General features: G+C 39.9%; 1 protein-coding gene across 5 annotated transcripts; it reads right to left on the bottom strand.

The window, feature by feature from the left end:
- Window positions 1-736: 736 nt before the first annotated feature.
- KBTBD8 (kelch repeat and BTB domain containing 8) lies at window positions 737-11,408 on the bottom strand. 5 transcript variants are annotated; one of them, XM_049826076.1, is made up of 4 exons: window positions 11,359-11,408; window positions 8,761-8,971; window positions 6,994-8,108; window positions 737-4,419 (listed from the first exon to the last, which is right to left on the bottom strand). In XM_049826076.1, exons 1-4 carry the CDS (start codon window positions 11,372-11,374, stop codon window positions 3,956-3,958), a joined length of 1,806 nt encoding a protein of 601 aa, XP_049682033.1. In that variant the 5' UTR covers window positions 11,375-11,408; the 3' UTR covers window positions 737-3,955. The 5 variants fall into 5 exon arrangements, with proteins under 5 accessions (XP_049682033.1, XP_049682032.1, XP_049682034.1 ...); XM_049826075.1 differs by lacking the exon at window positions 11,359-11,408 and adding an exon at window positions 10,725-10,906; XM_049826077.1 differs by lacking the exon at window positions 11,359-11,408 and adding an exon at window positions 9,941-10,694.
- Window positions 11,409-16,758: the final 5,350 nt, after the last annotated feature.

The raw sequence follows: 16,758 nt of genomic DNA, 5'->3' as shown, positions 1-16,758 counted from the left end.
AAATAATGCCTGCAAGAACCTAATAGGAGCACCTTCCCAAACGAGAGAACTTCATGTTGTTTTCCTGGGCTGCAATGACTTAGCATCACCGCTACAGTCGTCAGACAGTCTCTGAAAGGGAACAAAGGTTCTCGAATAAAAAGCATAATTTACAAGCAGATGTGCTAAGCTCTATCACTACATCAGAAGCCATGTAAAATGCTGGTGTTTTGCCTAAGCAGCTAGGGGAGAGGAGGCCTCTCGTTCTCAGCTCTGCAGCAGGCTTCTCTCCATCCCCTTTACCACCTGGGAATTAACTTCCTTACTAAGTAAGGATGCTGGGAAACTCAGTAAGAAGCATTTCAGGGTTTTCCAATATAAAGTATTATCAGACTGGAAAGCCCAACTTGACATTCCTGCTGGGATGCCAGCTGCAGCCAAAGGCAGGGAGGAAGGGAAGGGAAAAGACGATGTCACCTGTGTGTAAGCAAATGAGAAGTTAGACCTGAATAGCCACAAGGAATGAGACAAAAAAAAGCAGAACAAAGCAACTTCCAACTTAAGCAACAGCACAGTACTGCCTAAAAAAAAAAAGTGACGTTACATATGGCTGAGACACACAAGCGCAGAAATAGAAGAACTGAACAAGCATCAAAAAGATATCTCATTGGGTTAATTTTCAGAAACTTACTAAAATGCATGCAAGAGATTGATCACAAAACCAGCTGAACTCCATTGTATTTCAACAATAGGTTTATTTTAAGAAACATAACATGACATTAAGTAAAAATGCAAAATTGTGCAATTATGGCAAAATGTTTAAAAATCCACACATTTGCCCTCATAGGACTACAGTACTTCTTACTAACATACCTGAGCACTGAATGTTGGATGCCACTTCTAAAACAGCCTTATGAACAGGGAGCTCTTCGATTTCTTGTAGAACATACATACACTGCATGTTTGGTGCACCAAAACTGCTTTTAGTTATTCTAAATTTTACTGATGGAATCAAGTGGAAATTACAAAATGTCTCCTTCTAAAGTAACTAATAATTTTGGAAAAAGAGATTTACACTCATGTAAGTCCTTACAATGCTAGAAATTCATTTAATAAAGGGAAAAATGAATGCAGAAAAGAAACACCACGTGGGGAAAAATGTACAGATTACTGTTTAAATATTATCAGTACCTTTGGTGCATTTTTTTTTTGTGTGTGTGTGTGCTGTGCAAGTTTACTTAAGCCTGACTCTAAAGCAAAACTTTACCAGGAATCTGACTTTCAGCAAAATGTAGAAGCATCTAAGAATTGGCAAAATGTCACAGCAACATTACTGTCTCAACAAACTCCTCATGCACAAGATTTAGTATATTCTACTCCCACGGCAAGTTCCAGGATTTAGCTTTTAACACATTACAGACTTGGATCACACCCTCAGTTTGAATGGTTAAACAGAATGGAGATCTTCGTACTTTAGTGCAGATAAACAAAATTAACAAACCTACTGCAGAATTAACCACAGCATATTGTACTTCTATACATCACATGACCAGTCAATTGCTAACTCAATTCTATTTCATAGTTTCAAGTAATATATTGAAATTTGTTCTACTAAATAAATATAGAAGATTGTCAAAAAGCAGCAAGAAGTCTTGTAAATACTCAACCAAGCTTAAAAAAAAAAAAAACACAAAAAAAACAAGAAAAAAGTTACATAACACTTTGCCAAAAAAAAAAAAATGGTTTTACACACAAATGCAACACTGTTAGGGAGGGTGCTTCAGAAAGCTTGCAGCTAGAGGCCTACAACAGCGCAAAGAGAGCTAGCCAAGGACTAAGGATAATTCTAAAAATGAAATTAGTTGTACTTTTTTTTAAAAAAAAACCAAACTCTTATTCTTGGCTATGGATATATATATATATATATAAAAAACAGTATCCAGAAGAAAACTAAACAAAGAACAACACACCTCAACACTGCTGGAAAATGCAGTTTTAGCAAGAACTGTCAACTTCAACTTCAGAAAAAAAATTCAGGCGCTCGCATTTTAAAGAAGCGGTTTGGTGAATCTCTGGAAGATGAGGTATGTAATGCAAAGAGGCTTTTTTTTTTTTCCTTTTCATTTCACAGTTTTTTTTGTTTGTTTTTGCCTTTTAAACATTTTGTGCAAGAATTAAGAAATAGAACCAGGTGAGTTTTTTCATGTATTAGAAAGATTCCATCTGGGAACAGTAAGACCACATAGTAAACAAACATTATCCAAATCCTCAGCCATGCCAGGGGGATAAACAATGAGCTAAATATTTGGCTTACTGAAATATCAGCTGTTAAGCCAGATAATGGTAAGCACTTACAGCCAGTGATGGCCACTGCCATTTCAAGTTAACTGTTTACTTAAGTCAATTTGAGAAAATAGGGAAGAGTAAGATAACATACTCACAGCTCTGCAAAAATTAGAGCTGTAACAAATTAAACCTGGCAAATTACAGCTGATACGAGTTTTAGGATTCAACTTTTCCCTTTCAAATCCAGTTTTCACTACTGAAGTAGAGGCTGAACTTTGAACTTATTTACTTCTTAAAAATAAGCTAAATGTTAAATACATAGAGAAAAGTGTTGCAATATATTGGATCCCTATTCTATATTTGCATCTAAGATTATTTAAGCCATGGACACTTACTGTCAATTTTGCTTTAATACACTGGATAATGAAGACAGCTCAGTAGTGCAAATTTTCACATTATAGATCAGAATGAAATAGAAGTTATCCGAGGACTTGATTGGAGGGAGAAAAGAAAAACAACTTGGAAAGTTAAGCCACACTTCCAAATTACTGGAGCACGTGCCAACTCTGCACATAGCACTGTACTTTAGTGGAGACAGAATGAACACTCCACACAAAAAGAAAAAAATAAAATCAATATTATTAAGGCCATATCCTGTCACCATTCTGTGCAAGAATACCACTGCAGTAAAAATGTTATGTTAAAAAAGACAATATGACGACAGGACAGGGCCTCAAGACAGACACACACTCAATGAAAAATAACAGGCTGTCTTAAACAGTAGCATAAGGCTAGCCCATTTCAGACAAACAAGTATTAAAAACGTACTAGCACCATCAACTTTTGGGTTAAAGCCCTTTATGGGATGAAAAAAAGGTTTTAAGCAGTGTTAAAAAAAAATATTTTTACAGCACTACATCTATGTGGCAGAAAATAGGTGTTGGGATTTTTCCTGTCCCTATCAATTAAGCTCAATTTTAACAAAAATCCAGACAGGAAGTGATACAATAATCTGAACAGGCCTCCTTCTGGGGCAAAGGTACTCCATGTTCCAATTCTGACTTGAGTTTTTCTCCCAAATTGTAGTGCACAAACGAAATCACAAACATCTTAGCAGACTTCAAGAACAGTACAAAAAAAAAAATCATTATGAATCAGGATCTACCATTCCTCTATGTATTCAGTCTAAAATTAAAAAAAAAACAAAAAAAACCAAAAAAAACCAACCAAACAACAACTTAGTGATATTGCCTCAAATTTACCCGTATTTAAAAAAAAGAGAAATAAAGAAAAGTCACTTCAAAACATCTTGGACATCCTTAGCTATTAATGCTAGATTTTCTTTCACTGTAGTGCATAGTTATCCTGGCTCTTCCACTTAATTTGCTCTTACCACAAAAACACCCCTCTAGTATGACATGATTAAGTGTTTACCAGAAAAAAAATGCTGATAATTGCACTTTGTAACCTCCTTCTCATTTCCCAGGAAAATATCAGTAAATATGAAACTGAACCAGTAATTCCCTCCCCAGACTGCAACCTTTAAAGAGCACCCATCCCCATATACAAAAAACTGCCTGTTTCAGCTTACAATAAATACTGACAGAATTTCTTTGTTTTCTTTTAAGACATGTTTTCTCTAGCATCAGATTACCACTGAAATCACTAAGGCCTGTTACTGAAAAAAAATTTAAATAACTTTCTGAAGACACTGCGGATACAATTTAGCAACAACACATTCAAAATGCCGACCTAAATCCCAGAGCTTATCGGGAGTCTCATATACTTTTTGCCATTGGTCAGTAACCTCATCATACTGGTAGAGTGAATTCTTCCTGCTGGTTCTGAAAACATGTTCTTCAACAGTGACTTGAGTAGCTCTGACAAACAGATGGAGTTTATTTTTGAGGAGTACGAGTTTTATATACGGATTAATGGACTGATCACATGGAAAGTCTTTTTTTCGAGTCCACTTATTTTGTTCAATATCATAGGCCTCTACGGTAAACATACGTTGATGGTTTCCACAGGTTCCAGCTATATAGTAGATGGAGTCATTGTATACAGTTGCCAAGCCTTGGATTCTAGGCACAGTCATTGGGGTCAAAAACCCCCAGTAATCCTTCTGAGGATCATAGCAGAGAAAAAATTCCCCTGAAAAGAGAGAGGAAAAATAAAACATAACTTATGCTTCATTTCCAGAACAGCAATTCTGCAGCTATTAAGTTTTCAGGTATGTTCTTCCACAGACAGAAACAGTCTACCAATTTTTAAAAGCCTTGGTCCCATAACAAAAATCCTAGCACCATTGCCTGCTTTCTTTCAAGTGCATTACAAAAATATTAATAGCATGAGTAAAAACTACTTTGAGGCTCTATTCCAGCTGAAGGAGGAATTTGAAGCACAACAGAAATACAACATTTTACATATTTCCTAGCTATCCTTTACTACTTCTAAACCATGCTTAGTAGTAATTTGGGACAACACCTTTCAAGATTCCAGTCTTGAAGTGTCTGAAGTATTTGTTTCATTGTGTAACATCTTCACGACACGTCATCTACAGACTGTGGAGTCTCAGAATTCAGTGCTTGGAAAGTTGTTAAATCTCAGCAAATACTTGTGTCTTGTACTACACACAGATTTTAAAGCTACTTGTATCAGGTGGCTGGGTTACACATTTAGGTTGATTTGCTTAAAAGGATGCCAGGTGAATACTTGCAAGAAGCTACTGATTCATCATTAGTTTTGCGATTAGACTATAAAACGCCTCTTCTGTTGACTGCACAGAGTAGCATCTACAGACTGTACATAATGGAAATTCAGATGACTGAAAGTTCATGCTCTGCAAACTTGATGAAAAGAACATGGATAAAGACCACCTTGTCTTTTGTAAAGCCTGGGGGAAGAAAGGCCTAACATTTGCCAAATATTAGCATAATTCAAATCATATATAATTTCACATGGCTATTTTAAGAATTTTAACCAAGCTGCTGTGTAACCGAGCACCTTAAGTATAACAAAGAATACAGAAATAATACAGTAAAATGGGTGGAACATAGCTTGAGAGATTAAGTCTTACAGATAATAAATTTTTTGATTACCCATTTTTGTTCCACAGTGTAAACTCCTACGACTGACACTTGCGTTCCGTTGGCATTTTAACACTCTTATCAATCCTTATTGACTACTTCAAACTTATAAGCTTTCTCTAGAAAAATTATTGAAAGTTAACTTTTTTATACTACTCCAGTGCAACTCAATCAAGGTTTTACCTACCACACTCAAATAGAAAAGTTGCCCATTTCCCATAAGACGAATCTTTATAATTTGCTCATTAGCACAGTGAAGTAGGTTGCTTATTCATGCGAGCATTGAGTTGTCATTTAAACCACTGAAGCACAGAATTAGTGCAGCTAAAATTTGTAAACAAGATGCACTCTTATTCTATAGTTTATAATAATATCCACTTCTTAGCAGTTCTAAGAAACATTTAAAGGATGAACAAATACTCTACGAAGTTAAATATTCTTCAGCATTCCTTTTTAACCATCTAAAGCAGATGTCTGACCCAAGAGAAGAGACAGATTGACAGAACTTGCTAGTGTAACAGAATTATTTAAAACCACAACCAACAAGAGTCAAACCTGATACAGAAACAATGAAAGAAGAAGAAAACTCTCTGCAAATCATGCAGAAGCCCACCAACCTTACCAAGTAGCAGGAATGCAAAGTCAAGAAATCAGGCTGACTAATTCTGGTAAATAACAATGACCTTACAGTATTCTCTATCCTGTTTCTTTCCTTTGTACAGAAAGTGACCCAAAGAGGGAGCTGGTACAGATCCAAGACCCCAACTTCTGCAGGTGTTTACACAGGTGGACCTTAGCAAAGCATAATCAAGACACACCCTCCTCCTTTCTTTCCACTTCTTGGGACTCTTGCTACAGCCTCATAGACCAGTCTCAGCCTTTTAAAGTGTAGACTGCTATATGGCTCAGGCATACATAAAAATACGTATTTTATTTTTTTTTAATAGAGATCTTGTATAAAGGGAAGAATAAATTATTTGATCCATTCCCATAGTGATCCTTTTTATTCAGTTAAGAATCAATATCTAATACACCAATAAGTCCAATCATTTACCAGAAGAAAGGATGTAAAGGCAGTACTATAATTACTGACCAATGAAACAGAGCTAACTAGAAAGAGATAAATCATCTTTCTTAGTTACTAGGATGACTTCAAAAAGCAGGGTAGCGCAGGAAACGGAGGCCTACAGTGGTTGATTGACTTTTCCAAGTCACCAAGAATACAGACACCAGGAATTTTCACAGCTTTAGCTAAATAAATTGCAAAGTCCTTTTTCATAGGACAATATATTTTCTTCAACACTACTGCATTTCACCCAGATAAAGATTTAATAAAGAAATTTCACAGTAAAATTTAATACTATACTGTTGACTTAGAACACCACCAAAACTGCCATTTGTGCAATAACTCAATACTACAACTTAGTGATACATTCCCAGTGCACAAGAACTCAAGCAGCAACTTCCCTCTTCCTCACCCACTGCTCTCCCTAGCCTTCTTCCCACCCCACTGTCCCAGGCCACTCTTTAAGTGTCCAGGAAACTTGGATTTTCTAAGGTGCTTAAGAGAGTGCAGACAGTTGGATTGAACAACCCACACTTCCGATAAAACACCATATAGTCAGTCAAACCACCTTACCCTGTAAAACATAGATGTTATCCTTATATTCCACAGCACTATGAAACTCCATTGCTACCGGCATTGGACACACAGCTGTCCAACAGTTCTCTCGGCTGTCATAACACTCCACAGACTTGAGTGAGTTTCGCCCATCTCCTTCATAAACGCGACCACCTATTGCATACAGTTTACCACAGCAATGAACCAATTTGCAGCCTATTCTGGCTCGCAACAAAGGAGCTTTTGGAATCCACCTATTGCCAGAGTGATCATACATCCAAAAATCACTCTCTGCTCTGTGGTCAATGGAGACCTCGCTGCTGCTTGGTCTGTAACCACCCGCAATATAAATATCATTATCAGGAGATACAAGAATTCCAACCTCCCTCAAGTCATTTGGTGGCTTGCATAGTTTAAACACTCTCCCTGTGACCGAATCTAAACAAGGCACTGTTTGCTTCTTTCCTGAGTGTTTGTGGGCAGCATCAAAGCATATGATCATTTCAGAAGCGGTCATTCCAAGCCGTTGTGTATAGCCATTGGCACTATGTTGTCCCTTTTGTACACAGCTTTTGGCCATAGCCTGTGCAAACATGGGAGGGATTTTCTCTAAAAATGTCTCTTCCAACAGAGGCATACGGATGCATTTGGCAAATATTTCTGGAAGGTGCACTTCTCTCTTATTTTGTTCATGCTCAAACCACCTTATAATGCTGTCATAAACATGTTCTTCTTTGTCTACATTTAAATCATCACTGTCGAGTATGCTTATCAGTTGGTCTTTTCTCAACTGAAGAAATTCTTGCTCTTTGGTGACACTCAGAAACTTTTTACGAATGTAGTCTTGTGATCTGTCTTTGAGTTCCTGATGACCGTAGTGATCAGCAAAGATAAATACCCCAATGGAGTTCTGTGGGTCCAAATGACTGATCATGTATTTAGCACACTGGTCTTGTATGGAAGGGATCTGGAAGATACTAGCTGCAGTGAACAAAGCTTGAACGTTGGCCTCTGTCAGCATTACTCTGGAGGTATATGCATAGTTCAATACTAAATGCATTGACTCTGCTTCAACACCAACTATACGAACTTCTTTCTGGGTACTCTCTGTAAGGCCGCTAGTGAACATAGATCTACAAAAGAAAAATATTTAGCAGTTTATTTGTAATTACCTTTTAACTATAGGTATAAGAAATGAAATTATATTGTACAGCTAATCCCAATGTGTTTGCCCTTATATCAGCACAAATATATCACTGATGTTACGCTGCCCTGTTTGGGTACCTAAATTTAAGATCAGTTCTAGACTTACTGAAACAAAAGTGGCAAGCTGGAATTTCTTGCTTAATTATCTCACTAACCCCATATTAAAATTCACTCAGCTTACAAGCAAAGCTCTTGACATATCCAAGTCTTTGCACTCAACTGTCAACATGTTATTTCATATGCATATTCTAGCCTGATAGAATATGTAATTTTAAAAGGAAACAAGTAGTTTAACTATGCTGTTACTGTATCCAAGATACCCTCAATACTGGAGGCATTTTTGTTTGTTTTTTTTTTAATAATGTGACATTTTCTCCAGTGAAACTTTCCTTTGATAAACAGATACTAACAATTAACTGACGTTAAGAGAACAGTAATCTTAACTTACTGGAAGCACTATATTATCTATAATTACATGGAATGTTAGTATAGGTGTGATTTTTTTTTTAATTTTCATTTAATGAAAATAAGTTATAGTTGTTCTTTGGTGATCACCAGTAGAACAATGGACTATCATACCTGAAATAAGGACTGATTGCAGCAAGAACATTCCTATGACAGGAGAATGTTTTCCCATGATCCACTTCCACTACGATATCTGTCAGTTGTCCTTCATCATACATGGTTTTAAGCTGCTGAAGAATACTACAAGCATGGAAGGGGTCCATTCCACTGCTGACTGTGTTTGAAGAAGGAATTCCGTTCAGTGTTTGTGAAAACTTACTTGGTTCTAAAAAGCAAAATTGAAACTGTTTAAGAAAAACAGAAAACCAACCCCCCAAAACCCCACACACACGAAAAAAAATATGCACAAACAAGAATTAGCACAAATTAATATTCCATACTTTGTCACTGTCACCGTCCATCAACAGCAAGTCTAACGTTTTCAAGGGTGAATAAAGATACCTCAAATTTTTTTCCCTTTTCCCAATGTACATGTAGATTACCATTAACCTATAAAATTATATCAATTAAGAAAAAAAATCATATAAATAGTTCATATTTTTTACATATCACTGGGAAGGGGAAAAATAAAGTCAAGAATCACAATGCTTACTGACTTATAGAATGGAAAAAGCAAAGAATGGAGAAGAATAAAATAAGCCCCCAACCTACATCACCATTATGCCAGTCTATATGTACACAGTTAACTTTACACTGAAACAGGAACTGGCTCCTAACTTAGACAAGTGATGGTTAATAGTGCAGACTCATGAAAAAACAGCCCTACAGTAAGTATGTTGGGCAACAAACTTAAATTCACATAAATTTGTATATACAGTTACATGTTCCTCTTTATAAATAAAATACAATTACCACTTAAAATTACTCAGGTATGAAGGCACTCACATATCATTGTGAAAACATATGAAGTGGAGTACATGCTTCTAAGTAACAGGCGATATGCCTAATGAAGTAAATCCCAACGTGAAAATTGAGCAATATCTCAAGCACAAAATTCTGTTTCGTAATAGCAACAAAATTTTTACGCAACAACAACAAAGGCGAGCTCAAAAGAAAAACATTAGGTGGCAAGAGCTGCAAATCAGGTAAAGCTGCTGACTGCAACAGAGAATGCTTCCAACAAATTTTGGGCAACACAAAGGGGTAAAGAGGATAGTGAAAAACAATGTTGATGATGAATAGGAGATTTAAATTCTAACTCGTGGTGATATACAGCAGTTACAATTTCTCTTACTCAGAATTCAGACACAGCTTTGAGCACAGTCACAATTAAATCAGTAGGGATCTGCTGTTGGGCACACATTTCCCATGGCAGGCTCAGGGCCAAATATTGTCGGTGTCTCTTCAAAGTACTGTTAGCGAAAGTCTTCAAAACACTCCCCCCCCCCCAATACAACAGTAAATACTTCAAGGTAAGATCTACAACAGGGGAGTTTACTTTATCACAGTAACTGAGCTCCAAGATTCAAAACTAACCAATCATTAGGGAAGGGGAGAATTTGTACTTGTACTTGTTTAAAAACAATGTTAATCACAAGTGAGCAAATTCCAAGTAAATAATACCTTGCTAGATTGGTTCCAAGGCCTCCTACCTAGCAAAGCTTTGATGTACAAGAAAACTTTGATGTAGCTACCATTGCAGAAGAGTTTCATTTACTTTCTAACAGTGAAAAAGACGCAAAATAGTTCCTTCTCTGACCCTGCCAGTCACTCGGGCAATGAGCACATGAGATCAAGGCAGCTTCCAGCGCTGGAATAGATACTCATCCCTGTATTCCAGTTTTTCCTATTTAATCCTTGACACTATGCACATTACAGCTTTCACCCCATAAAACCGTCCCAGTCACTTTCATCACCATCATTTTCTCCCTCCTGCCCCAAGCACCTTTTTCCTCTATTAATATTCCTCCCACCTGCACCCGAAAATTTTAACTCTGCTCATCCCAAACATCACCCCAAAATACTCTCCGCATTAGTTTCTCAGAAACCCCTCCCTTCTCCACTCCCTACACACTCACCTTCATAGAAGCCTTTCACCATGGACAACCCCACTCCACCCTCTCGGCTCAGCTCCCCTCACACAGACCACAGTGTGGGGATGTCCCTCACAGTAAACCCTCCTTCCACCCTAACAAAGCACAGTACCACTGCACACCTCCCCTCACGCCGTACTGCTCTCTCCCCCCATACAGGCCCTCACTCAGGCGTCCTCTTACCTCACACCCCGACCCCAACCCCCCCCCAGACACCCCCCAGGCACCTTCCTCTGCCATTACCTTCCTATCTTATTACCTTTCCCACGCGGAAGCGACACCCCCCACACCAAGCCCCCTCATCCAAGCCCCCCTGGGCCTCCTAGGGCCCATCCACCCACCCCTCACAGTCAGTCACCCACCCACCCCTCAGCCCAGGGACCCCAAGCACCCCTCCCTCACACCGTGCTCCCCACGGACACCCCCCCACGGAGCACCCTCTCCGACAACCCTGACCGGAGAGGCCCCAACACCCCTCCTCTACATGCCCCCACACACACACCCCGCAGAGACACCCCTCAACACATAGGCCCCAACACCCCTCAGCGGGGACCCCACCCCACAGGCCGCTCCCTCACTTCAGCCCGTTCACCCGCCCCGGGGGCCCGGCCGCACCGACCTCCTAACGCTGCCATTCTCGGGGCCCCGCTCCGGCAGCGGGAGAGGGGCGGGGGGGGGGAGGGGAGGGTAAGGGGGGGCGGCCCGAAAGGAAATGTAACCGGCGCTGCTTCCCCTGCGCCGCTTCCTCTCCGCGACCCGCTTACTCCCGCGGAAGCCAACCCCGCTCCTCGCACTGACCAACCTGGAGCCAGCGGATTGGTCGCCGCCCCCGCTGCCTGCCGGGAAATGTAGTGCGGACTGCCTAAGGTGCGCGGCCGCTGGCGCGCGGGGCATGCTGGGAGTTGTAGTTCTTCCCTTGCGGGCTGCCTGGGAGTTGTAGTTTCCGGGAGGAGGCTGGAGGGGGGCGGGCTCTGCCCGTCGCGTAGCAACGAGGAGGCGGGCGCCTCAGGGCGGAGCGGCCATTTTGGGGCCCTCAGGCTGGGACGTGTGGACACCCTGGCCCAGAGTCCTTTCCTCTTCAGGGGCTGCCAGCAGAAATGGCCTCTCTACATACGTAAATCCCCACCGATTCCTGCTTTATCAAGCCTTGTGCTGCCTCTCTCCTGTCCACACTGACCTGCACCTCCCGAAGGGAGCTCACCCAGAAGCTGTCTGCTCAACAGGTCAGGGAGAGCAGATGCCACGGCCGCTGCTGGAAAACCGGCAGAAAAGGGGAAAAGAAAATGCCTGCTGCTATCCTAATTCTACAAGGACATGATCAGGGGCAAGGCAGTGTCTGGATGCACGACCCATTGCTGCGCAACGCTGAATTGACCTTTCATGAAAAACATATAATCAGCTACTTGGTCTAAAAGCTCGTCACACTGGGAGACTTTTTTATTTTTCCTGTGTTTGTAACCCCCAGCACACTGTGGCCAGCCAGATCAGCCGTACCAATCCTACACAGAGAGCAGCTGAATGACTCCAGCAGACAAGCAACCATTTTGTTGCCAATGACCTTTAATATCACAAAGCACTGTTTCTCTCTCCATCCCGGAGATGAAGTGGCTGATAGTCACCGGCTTTTCCAGTTTTCTGCAGCAGCTAGCCACTGGTTTCATTCTTGGTAACTGAGTCATTACCAGAAGTTTGCTGTGGAAGAGTCATTGTTTGGTTGGGTTTTTTTCCTTCTTTGTGAAATGCAATTAATGAAAGAATAATTAACAAATAATAGAAGCATTCTGAAGTCCAGTATATTTTTCTGGTTTTAATCAAAATAGATTTAATACAACATTGCAGCTTTTAACTGGGAAGTTTTGTTAAGAAAAAAATGTCAACAAAACCAATTTAAGAAATATTTAAAAAATATATTTCCCTTTGACTCTCAGAAATAATGTAGCATGGGTACATTACCAATGCTCTAAAGCAGATTAATTTAAAGGCAAGAATAGTACCACTCAGTGTCATGTTATGTGGTTTTGCTTTCATTTGCAAGGCATAGCTTTTCCCTAGTTTAGCAATTATCAGTGGTGTCCAGGCTGCTGTGGATGATAATGCTACACAACACAGGGATGATAGAGACTCTGATGAAGGAGGTGTAAAAGAAAATAGAACTTCACGTCTGCAAATCGATTCTGCAGTTTTCCAATTTCCCCATTCAGCAATGGCACAGCCTGTGAAATTGTCCCTAGAAATATAAAACGAAGGGAAGGAGAATACCTCCACTCTTGCCTTTTAGCAAATGACACTGCCTGATACAGTTCATTTCCTTTGGCATGGACTGGGCTGGGCTGGATTAGTGTTCAAAATGCAGACGTGAATTGGAGAATGTTTTTAAATCTAGATACCACATTGAACTGCTACTTCAAAGCACGAGCTTTTCTTGAAATAGCTTACCTTTGTAAGGTTTTTGGTGAAGCAAATAAAAGTATATTTAAACCTGTTTGTATGGCAATTAAGAGGCATTGATATCAGCACTGTCTCAGTCTGAAGTCTTTCTCAAGTGTAATATGCCATCACCCACTCCCCAGCACTCAGGTTTAGCACAGCGTAGCACTCCCATGGAAGTCCAGGGACCAGGCTTTTTCACCCAGCTCTGCATATTATTTGCTGGATCTCACAGGTGCAAAATGAGAAGCATGTTGCCTCTGCAAGTTGCTCTGAAATTTGTGGCAGACACCTAGCATATTAAAGCTAGGTATTATAAGTGGCATTTGCATTACACACAAATATTAGAACCAGTTCTTTCAGAAATTACAAGATGCTTAGTGAGTTCCAGCTCCCTTTCCTTCTGCCGCATCCTTTTCTTTATCTTCTGTCATTGTTTTGCCTGGGAAGAGATGCAGGCCCAGTATTTGAGCATAGAACTAGAAGTCAGAAAATTGGGGTTTGGCTTAGTGCTGACACTAATTTACTGCATGCTGTTGATCAAATCATTTGATTTCATGGACTTTGGCTTCCCAGAAGGCAATAAGGAGCTGCGAATAGATATATTGATGTAAATTTCTTTATCAATATTATAATAATTTTTGGTAGAGTGGTTTTGTTGTTGTTGGGTTTTGGGGTTTTTTGGTTTTTTGTTTTGTTTTTTTTTTTTTTTAATTCTTCTGGTCAGCAATGCACCAAAACTGATGATACTACTTTAATGTTTTGCAAAAATCCAAAATGGCCTGGTTATTGAGGGACTGGGATGCTTTCACTTATGCTTTAATTTCACACCTAATTTATCATCCCTGCAGATACAGCTTGAAAACATACAGCTGAAAACACTCAATGGAGAAAGTGGGTTTTTTCGCCCGTTTGATATTCCAAAGGTTCAAAAATAAAAATGAAATAATATCATCTGAGAAGGAACACAGAGACTGTCTGTCTTTTATAAGTGATTAGAAACATTGCCCCCCTTATGAACTCAGAACTGGCAGTGCTTGTTCTGGGATTCTTGCCTTCAGAATAAAGAATGTCTTTGTCACGAGCCTGAGCAAGGAAAAAAAAGGAAGGAAGAAGTTTCAGGAGAAAATGAAGAAAATGCACACTTTTTCAGATATTTGAGAACTTAGAAGATGCCAGAAAAAAAGAGTTTGAACAAAGAATGAAGTTATTGAAAATGTTTCCTTTATTCATTACACCTACAGAACAAATTAATTAGAAAACTGTGTTTCATCTGCTTTCAATGTAGGAATGAAGGGAGCATCATATCTTTAGCAAATTGTTGGTTTGGGTCGTCTGGTAGGGAACTGCCCGAACCATCCCCAGTGCTCCTGCTACACAAGAGATGATGCGCTGAGCACTTTTGGAGGATCCAGCCCTTGCTACACAGTATTAGGTAAGACTTTTCACATTTTCTCCTGCCAGCAAAATGAAGATAATGAATGCAACTGGACAAAAGTGTAACAAAAAATATGAATAGGGAGCTTTTAAAGGGAACAATTTTTAATCCACATGAATGTTTCCATTTTCATTTTGTATATCGTGTTTAGTTTAAAATTATAGGAAGAGGTCACTGCAGCCTCTTTTCCTTTTTTTCTTGGCCCTTCCCTGTATGGAGTTTTTTCACTGAAAAGTGGAGGGCATCATGAAAGGAAGGGCCAACCTACCCACACATACACACCTTACAGTCCAAACAAAGGAGAGTAAGGTTTGCAGAAGCTTGACAAGACTGCTTAGTTTTTCACAGCAACATTTTGAATGGTCATTTTTTTCATGAATCTCGTGAGTTTTAAAAAAAAACACAAAAAACCCCATTAATTTCTAGCAAAGTTGTTTAACTATAAAATTTAAATACAATACTAGTAAGAAAGTTATTACTTGCTGTCTCCCAATACATCTCAATTACTAATATTTACAATTCTTCAGTTATTTGTACATGTTAATTCATACTATGAATCTGTGAGAAGTAATACAGCTGATACAACTGCACTCTGAAAACCCCTCATATTTTAATTGGAAAAGTCTTGATATTCACTGTGGAACAATCTAACCTTGAAAAACAATCTTTTACCAGTTTGCCTTTAATGCATAAAACACTGCTCATTTTCTGCAATTCTGTCACCAAGGGGCACATTAATTTAGTTGCACAATAATTTAATACATTGATACATTGATTGAAGCAGAGAGAATTTTGTTTAGTGGTTCCAAGAAATCACGCATTTCTTACAGAATCTTTAAAAAGACAGTTCTTGCTGCAGTTTAAGTAGGGGGAATTGCAGATCATTAGGGAAAGTTGCCCTTCAAAGCCGATCGATCCTGCCATACTGAGCACAGTGGGCATTACATCAGAAGAGAGGGAAGACTGGCAGGGGGCAATTAATGGGGCAGATATTGGAGTGCCTTTTCTGATTACCCCATACTGTACAGTGGATTTGGCCTTGCTGAGACAGGCTGGTAGAAACAAGAACCCTGATGAGATATGGCTCTGCTAATGTCAAGAAGTGCCACTTCCTAGCAGCAGGAGCAACTTTATTGAAACCATCTGTTGTTTTGGAAGACACATGTGCACACACACACACATGTACTTCCTCCTCCCAGAGTGTTTAACCTTTCTTTTAAGGCTGACTGAAATCACACAGCTAATCCCTCCTTAATCTCAGAATGACAGGCTTTACTGTTTACAGCAAGTCCCAGCACCTACTGAAAATCTGGGTGACTGGCGTTGTTTAGGTGATGTGACAGTGATGTATTCTGGAGCACTTCAGAACAAAATACCCATTCATCCACCGTCAACATAAAGTTTCACAAGAGCAGTCTGCAATTACTAGGATCCTGACAGAGAAGGCTTGGGTACCTGCACAGAGATGAGAAAATCTGCTGGATCTACTCCACACAGGACAGAAAGAGGAGATTCAGTGAGTTTGGTCACAGTGAAACCTTGTATTTCGGCACGTATAACACAACAGTGATCTCTAAGGAAACAGCCCTGTTTGGGTTACAGGAGACTCAGAGTACGAGTCCTGGTACGAGTCCTGTTCCAATTTGTCAAGTCTCTAATTGTATTTTTTATGATGATCGCTCCTTAACATGCCAGGACCCTTAAGCTTCTCACGGCTGTGTTAGAGGTGTGCATCAGAGCCCTGGTTGCCAACAGAAAAGGTGGCACAACCAGAGCATTCACTGAGACTGAATTAACTCTAGCCTCTTTGCAGGTAAAGTATTTCTGTCGGTATTTCATGCGCATCTGTGCATGTTCAATTTCTTATTCCTAAAAACCGTGTTTAAAAGCACCACTTAAAAAATAACTGGCTTCCCAGCTATTTGGAACAAACACTGCACATCAGACCTGGAGTCTCTGAAATCCCCCTCACCAGCAAATCTGACCCGTATCTCGGCCACTCTGTAAAACAAACCACACACAAGGGGGAGATATGCCTCATCCAGAGTAGAAAAAGGTGTGTTTCTGACCTTGTCCCCAGAACCCAATTTCAGCAAGTAGTTTGACCTCGTCTCCAAACCCTCTGGCTACCTCCTCTCTACTTCCAAAGGGCCC

This window comes from Accipiter gentilis, chromosome 23 (genome assembly GCF_929443795.1).
Source record: "Accipiter gentilis chromosome 23, bAccGen1.1, whole genome shotgun sequence".
In the NCBI taxonomy this organism is placed as follows: Eukaryota; Metazoa; Chordata; class Aves; order Accipitriformes; family Accipitridae; genus Astur; species Astur gentilis.
This window is presented reverse-complemented; position numbering and strand designations above follow the sequence as displayed.

Bases quoted from the DNA above. Each gene is read 5' to 3' on its own strand.
- KBTBD8 (XM_049826075.1), bottom strand. From the start codon at position 10,746: ATGGTGAAAGGCTTCTATGAAG. The intron at 8,972-10,724 runs GTGAGTGTGTAG...TTTGCTTTTTAG, and splicing joins GGTGAAAGGCTTCTATGAAG to AACCAAGTAAGTTTTCACAA. The intron at 8,109-8,760 runs GTATGATAGTCC...TTTCTTTTGTAG, and splicing joins GCAATCAGTCCTTATTTCAG to ATCTATGTTCACTAGCGGCC.